The 7,875-nt window shown below is 38.1% G+C and overlaps 1 protein-coding gene across 1 annotated transcript; it reads left to right on the top strand.

Annotated features, from left to right (window-relative positions):
* The first annotated feature begins 3,058 nt into the window (after window positions 1-3,058).
* On the top strand, window positions 3,059-7,472 carry NPVF (neuropeptide VF precursor). Its single transcript, XM_002751461.6, has 3 exons — window positions 3,059-3,241; window positions 4,510-4,910; window positions 6,652-7,472. The coding sequence occupies exons 1-3, from the start codon at window positions 3,104-3,106 to the stop codon at window positions 6,701-6,703; spliced, it is 591 nt and encodes a 196-aa protein (XP_002751507.3). The 5' UTR covers window positions 3,059-3,103; the 3' UTR covers window positions 6,704-7,472.
* The last annotated feature ends 403 nt before the right edge of the window (window positions 7,473-7,875 follow it).

The raw sequence follows: 7,875 nt of genomic DNA on the forward strand, positions 1-7,875 counted from the left end.
TCCTTTGTAGCAGGCATAATTTTAAGTTCTGTTAGTAGAAGGCACTGAAGGGTCACTAAAGCAAAGAGGTACTTTTCCTGATTCTATCATGCATCCACTTGCTTCTTTGTGCGTGGCTGCCAGTAGTGCATGTAAGGTCATCCAGTGATGCTCACCCCCATCAGGTTTCAGTGGGAGAGTCCCAGGAGTCTCACAGATAGTCTAGAAGTTGCCTGGCCTACCTGCATCCCAAAAGGAGGTTTTCTGCTTGAGATTGCAGATAAGCTCTGGCCTGGAGCAACCCAGAAAACCTCCCTGCCATCCACACTTTCTCTAATACAGTCTAAATTCCAACCAGCTTGTTCTTTCCTTGGATACTGTCTCTCAACTGCAGTGTATTCTTCACCCCTTTAAAGTTAATTTCCTGTTATAATTAATAATTATTTGTATTAATCATTTCCTGTTCAAGTTATTGTGTGTTTTCTGTCTCCTGATTGGACCCTGACTGATGCAGTACTATTCATCGTAATGAGAAACACTGGAGGAGAGATAGATATTGAAAAGACAAATTCCATTTTGGACATGCTGAACTTGAGATGCTTGCGAGATGTCCAAACAGCACTGTCTAGAAGAAAGCTGTTTTGGGGGAGTGTTTGGGGGAATCAAAAACTCAGAAGTGACTGGGCTGGAGAGATAGGCTTAGAATTGAGTAGTTTTATGAAGCATGTGTTTAAATGCCGTAAGTTAGAGAAAGACACTTTTTAAATTTTTCATATGCTTATCAAGAGACCCTAAACCAATTAATCTGTATGTATGTAGACAGTAGCACATTTCAACAAAAGATTTACGGTGATTTCAAATTGTGTATGTTAGCTAATGTTCTGTATCTGTTTACACTTTCAAAGCTAAATGAAGATATGATTTAAAAGAGCCAAGCCCCATTTTTTGTTGGTTGTTTTGTTTTGTTTTTGAGACAGAGTCTTGCTCTGTTGTCCAGGCTGGAGTGCAGTGGCACAATCTCAGCTCACTGTAACCTCCCTCTCCCAGGTTCAAGTGATTCTCCTGCCTTAGCCTCCAGAGTAGCTAGGGTTACAGGCATGTGCCACAACTCCTGACTAATTTTTGTACTTTTAGTAGAAATGGGATTTCAGCATGTTGGCCAGGCTGGTCTCAAACTCCTAACATCAGGTGATCCACCCATCTTGGTCCCCCAAAGTCCTGGGATTACAGACATGAGCCACGTGCCTGGCCCAAGCCCCATATTAATAAGAGAATTCTAATTACCTTCCAAACTTGGAGGCTTAACCTGGCGGAGGTAGGGAGCAATTAGTCATATGTGGATGCTGACTGGAATCAGGAAAACTCTAATGGATGTGCCAACACCCAAAGTAGCAGCACTGAAAACTAGTGAGCTGCTTAATTTGCATTTTATTCAAAAATGACAATTAGATACAAATCTATTTTGAAAAAGACCCAAGTTAATGCCTTCTGCTTTTTCTGGGGCGTGAATTCATTCAACAAAACTTGCCCCTTGTTTCACCCATTTCTCAAAAGTTTGGATCTACTGACCACACACACACACACACACGCACACACACACACACACACACAAAGAAATTTCATCAGCAGTTTGCAAAAGAACAATTTGGAAGAGAAATGTATTAAATCCTCAGGGAAATTAAACCCAGCTAATCCAATAATGGCATTGCAAAATTAACACTAGACTATGAATTGAATTAATTGCCTCCTACTGTGGGGTTCTTGGCTACCACAAACCAAAATAAATGAAGCCAATGATGTCAAATGCCTTAAGAGAGACCACAGGCAAGTTTGTATCACAAGAGTTCACCCCCTGTGGTTTTCAACTTTCCAGCTTGTTCTGGAGATCAATATGAAGAAAGATCTTCACTTCTGCCATCTCACATCTCAAATTATATACAGTAGGTTGGTGAGAGATGTGAGAGGTGGCACAGTTCTAGACAACACAGCAATTATACAACTCTGTGAATTAGCTCTAAGTGTCTGCATCTAGAAATAGCTGAACTGTTGGGAATCCATGCAAGTGTTTTTTCCCTGAGAGGGCTGAAGGGACTGGTGGGAGCAACTAAAGGTGTCTCTAGAACCCAGGCAGTCTAGTGATAAGGCAGATATTTAAGAACACCAGTCAGCTGCTTCAAAAGAGACTCACTTTGGCATTTCAGTAAATCAGCGTTTGTTGATGTAAATTCTCTTTTAATGCCGTGATGTTCGTACACCTTTGGCAAAACAGGATTACCTAAATAATGTGGGTCCTGGGACCAACAAAGTTAGCATGTAGTATGACTTACCAAGCTTCTGCTAGTCTTCCTGAGGACTTTAAGAGGGAAGGTAGGATACAGCATCTTGATAGAAAATTTGGTAATTACACAGCTTTGCCAAATAAGACCCATAGAGCAAATACAGAGGGCCTGACTGCCTCCAGCTTCTCCTGAGATGCCAGTTTGTCAAAATGCCTATCGAGTATTTGCTCAGATACATATCCGTCAGGTTACAGCTGACATTGACCCCTGAAGCTTTTTAATAACCAAACCGCATTTTATAAAAACTAACTCATGGCATTTTGTTGTGATATTATAATTTTCTCATGTTCTTAATTTTGTTTGACATTTTGAAAATATTATGCCTAACTCTTTTGTGTAGATTTTTAAAAAAGAAAAAAACATAGCTAGCATGGATTGAATACTTCTTTTTCCTTCCCTCAAGAATTGACACAAACACCAAAAACAAAATACTTTTTGTTTAAGCTTAGAGAAATGAAGCATTCTGTTTGTTTGGAATCTTAATTACTATCGCCCCAAGCTTACCTAATTAGAAGCTCTTTTATAATGAGGAAAATTATTTTCAAAGTTAATGAATTTGCAAGCACAAACATTGCTGTCTTCCCAGAATGAATTATTCACATTCCTTACATGCATATTTTAGTTGTACACTCTAATTAATATTAGTACTTAAAATATGTGAGATTGATTTCACTGTCCAAAAAAAAAAAACTTTCCTTTGTTTTTAGATGGTATAAAAACACCACAGCTTCTCCTCTCATAAACACTGTGCTGCACATAGAGACTTAATTTTAGATTTGGGCAAAATGGAAATTATTTCATCGAAACTATTCATTTTATTGACTTTAGCCACATCGAGCTTGTTAACATCAAACATCTTTTGTGCGGATGAATTAATGATGTCCAATCTTCACAGCAAAGGAAATTATGACGAATATTCTGAGGTAAGTTTTTTAAATCTAATGTGAGTAGCATTAATTATATAATATTCATCCTAAGTGTAATGATTTTTTAAAGACTAAGAAGTAACTTGGTGTGTACTCTGTTTTGTCAAATTTCAGTCTTCCTCTAACAATGTATAAATGTAACTTGTATTATCTAACAGGAGAGCGAGCAGCCTGGCCTCTGTCATGACAACTGAACTGGGGAGTATGGGGCAGAGCAAGTATACAGCACATTAATAATTTTCAATCTACTCAAAAGTGCATACTTGTAATAAATGGTTGGCAGAAATAAGATTTGGATACATTTCAGTTGGACATTCAAATTGTTTTAAACTACAAACAAAAAACACACATGCTTTTATTTTTGGGCTTAGCAATTACAAACTGGTCATTATGTACCTAATCTATGTCTTAGGAAAGTATTTTCCCCTAGATGGTAAAATTGCAAGTTGTTTTTATTTTCTTTTATATATTTTCCAAACGTGCTGAAATTAGTGTGTAAGCTCATTTTACTCAAGCTATAATCAGAAAACAATCATTTAAAAATCTCCATATGAACAAGCTCTTACGGTAAAAACTAAATCTAATTAAATACTCTCCGTATTTGAAATGGCTTCTACAAAGTTGGCATATTTATGATGCAGTAACTCATAAACCAATGAGTTCTTTACTAAAAATGTATTTTATATTCTAATAAAAATACAATTGGTTTTCTTGAGAAATGCTTTAGAGTAGAACCCTGAGTAAGATGGAATAAAGAAGAAATTCACTGAGCCTCCTACAACTGTACCCCAAAACCTGGCCAGCATCTCTATTTCAATGTACCGTGTTTTCATGTGCCACTTTGGCCTTTAAAGAGAAACATGAAGAAGGAGTGGGAGGTTTCTCTAAAATCAAATTATAAAATATATAAAATATTCCATAAACAACATGAATTTTAAATAAGTGAATAACTGCAGCGAAATAAACCTTTGCCTCATTTCAGTACTTCATTATGTTCCTGCTGCTTGAACTCATTTCTGTATTCACTATATATATTTTATAAATATTTTATAGTTGTCTTACAATAGTCTAGGGAAAGAGAAACTAGATTGCTTTGAAAAGCTTAATACAAATTATTTATTTAAAAATTCTGCACATAAGAACACATACTTTGTTTATAGCTTTAACTATTCTGCAGATTAAAGTCTAGATTTAAGTTAATCGGGGGTTTAAATCTATTGCTTATAACAACAATATGTTATTGTAATGGTCATTTCTAATTATAGCCTAGAGGATACCTGAAAGGGGAAAGAAGCCTCAATTTTGAGGAATTAAAAGATTGGGGACCAAAACATGTCATTAAGATGAGTACACCTGCAGTCAACAAAATGCCACACTCAGTCACCAACTTGCCATTGAGATTTGGGAGGAACGTTGAAGAAGAAAGAAGTGCTGGAGAAACAGCCAACCTGCCTCTGAGATCTGGAAGAAATATGGCGGTGAGCCTCGTAAGACATATTCTTAACCTGCCCCAAAGGTTTGGGAGAACCACAACAGCCAAAAGTTTCTGCAGGACACTGAGTGATTTGTGTCAAGGATCCATGCATTCACCATGTGCCAATGACTTATTTTACTCCATGACCTGCCGGCACCAAGAAATCCAGAATCCCGACCAAAAACAATCAAGGTAAATACCTGAAAACCAGTCAAAGTGCATGGGCAGTTATATAGAGGTGGCCTAGAAACTTTAAAAATGACTACATCTTTTAAGTTTCTATGAAAGTAAGTTTCCTAGAAGGAGAGGACACAAAGGAACTAAATACCTGTCAATTGGGAACTATAGAAGGCAAGGTATAATAAGCATGGCTCAAGGTATAAAGTCATAAGATGACATCCCCTAAGCCACATATAAGCATCAGTCTCATTATCCTATAGCTGCTCACTAAATCCACGCAATGACAGGATATTGTCCAACACTGGACCTCTCCAACATAAAAAGGTCCCATGGGAGCGAGTTGTTCTCAAGTACAAAGAACCCCATTTCAATAATCTAGGTCTCAAATGCAGACGGTTTTCTTTCCCAACTTTTAATAAAAGTTTTTCTTTTTCCTGAATCTCATTTTATAAATTCTGTTATAATCATGTTTATATTAATTAAGAAATATTTATTATCTGCTATGTACATATCAGAAGGTAAGATTTAAAAATTAATAAGCTACTTATCTATTATTTTATAGTAGACAGTGTATGCTTAAGAAAATTTTTTGCTGCTGCCAGGCACAGTGGCTCATGCCTGTAATCCCAGCACTTTGGGAGGCTGAGGCGAGCAGATCTTCTGAGGTCAGGAGTTCAAGACCAGCGTGACCAACATGGAGAAACCCCCATCTCTACTAAAAATACAAAATTAGCTGGGCATGGTGGCAAATGCCTATAATCCCAACTACTTGGGAGGCTGAGGCAGGAGAATCGCTTGAACCCAGGGGGTGGTGGTTGCAGTGAGCCATGATCATGCCATTGCTCTTCAGCCTGGGAAACAAGAGCAAAACTTTGTCTAAAAAAAAAAAAAAAAAGTTCTGATACGAAGTAGAACATGATGCTTTAGTTAAGACCTGAAGAATGTAAAGTGGCAGACTGTGTTACCTTATCTGAGACACCTTCTCAGGACACTCCCGGTTTGTTTTCGATGGTACTTATCCCTATCTAACATATATTTAGGGTCCATTGCCTTTATTAGAATTTCAGCCCTACAAATCCTGTAATCGTTGTCCACTGCCATATACCCAGGGCCTAAGAACTGTGTCTGCCACATAGTAAGCCCTCAATATTTGGTAGGATAAATGAAATTTAAAAAGGCACTAATAAGGTCCTACAGAGGGTCAGAAAAAAAGAGGATGTTTCTGTATGTGGAATCCTGCCTTTGAGAAGCAGCTTTCTCTTGAACACTCAGAGACTGGTGGGAAGAAGAAGGTCATTTTTAGGCACTAAATCAAGGTGAACCAAGAACAGCCGAGGTTCCGTTTGGCAAGAGTGAAAAGTATGCAAAGGAAAGAGGAAAGAAGGCTAGACAGATAGACTAAGAGCAGAGAGCGCAGATACTGAGGACCCAGACAAGGGCTTGGGGCATCATTCATGAGGAGAGGGAGAACCACTGACATTTCTGCTGCAGTTCTAGGATGTTATACAAAGGCAGAATTGACAGCTAATCAGATGTTGGGAGTGAAGCGGTGCAGAGGGAGAGAGATGAATCAGTGCTAAGTGTTTGGGCCTGAGTGTCCATCACAGATTCAGCATCCTACCAATACCTCATTCATTTCAAGTATGACACCATTCAGCTCAAGTATAATTAGTCAGTTAGGACTGTATTTGTATACACTCTTGCGTGCTGTTGTTCTGATGGATGAGAACATTTTGTACTGCTTACATTTTAGAAGACTGGTATTCAAGAAAATAGATGATGCAGAATCGAAACAAGAAAAATAAGAAATCTGGAGCCTGTCCCTAAAGCTGTGACCTGTAATCTACAGATGGCTCTATAGCGAAGACCACAAGGAAGAGCAGCTTCATACATTTCATGAGCTATGGATCATCAATGGCAGTTTTTCCCTGTCAGTTCAGCTATAATGGTATCTTGGAAGTTGTAAAAAAGTTAAAGCATATTTGTTATGTAAAGTTAAAATGGTTTTTGTCTGAATAAAGAAGAGCATTGCAAATGCTTTAGAAATCTCTGGTAATGGGGAGAAAGAGAGAGAGAGGAGCCTCTTCACTACCCTATATAAAAATCATAGACACCATTGCACTTAATAAAAAATTAAACAGAAGAGCACCCTGAAAAACATTATGATGGAAATGAAATGATTTTCCAAAATAACATGTTTGACAAGTGAACAGGGATTACAGATCACTTATAAACATGTTTCTGAATACCCTTTCTGTCATGTCAAATGTTAATGAATCTGTGATCAGTTGAAATGTAAATGTCTGTGTAAAACTATACAATAAAAACTCTTCGATTTTAGGGAGATAAAAGAAAAAGGCAACTATGAGTTACCTCTTTTAGTGTCTCCTCTATCTACATCCAGAAATTTGCCTCTGGTGAGTTTCTTTTCTCCTCATTTAACATTTCAAGTTTTTTATTTGCAAAAACATCTAGCTATTCCTCGACTAGGAATTTAAAAATTCAGTACACCTTCCTGCCTTCCTCCCCCCGCCAAAAAAAATAAATAAATAAAAATAAAAATTCAGTACACAACACCAATGCACAGTGACTTGCCTTTATTCCTAAGGATATGAAGTCCTTAATCAGACGTAACTGGTTTATTGAACAGTCTCAACTCTACTGGGCACACACAGGAAATGGTTTTATGTTTCTCCCATTGTGCCCCCGGCTGGGCTGTGTTGAATCTCCGGCCCCTGCTGATTAAAGGTTCCTTAATGATACCCTGGACATACTGCATAACTCTCTCGGTCACTTCCTGATATTAAAAAACTTTGTCAAGTCCCGTTAAAGACGTCAACCTCATATCCAAAAATAAAGTGTTCCCACCCACTCCCATGGCCGGCTGGGCTGGTGGAAGGGCCTGAAGTGGGAAAGGAGCAGGTCTGCCCTTTCTGTCTTCCCCTCTTTCTCACCTCAGAGGTAGGGTGCTGGGAGG

Source organism: Callithrix jacchus, chromosome 11 (genome assembly GCF_049354715.1).
Source record: "Callithrix jacchus isolate 240 chromosome 11, calJac240_pri, whole genome shotgun sequence".
NCBI classification, from domain to species: domain Eukaryota; kingdom Metazoa; phylum Chordata; class Mammalia; order Primates; family Cebidae; genus Callithrix; species Callithrix jacchus.

Coding starts and splice junctions, on each gene's coding strand:
- NPVF (XM_002751461.6), top strand. CDS start 3,104: ATGGAAATTATTTCATCGAAACTATTCATTTTATTGACTTTAGCCACA. Junction 3,242..4,509: donor ATTATGACGAATATTCTGAG/GTAAGTTTTTTA, acceptor TTCTAATTATAG/CCTAGAGGATACCTGAAAGG. Junction 4,911..6,651: donor CCCGACCAAAAACAATCAAG/GTAAATACCTGA, acceptor CTTACATTTTAG/AAGACTGGTATTCAAGAAAA.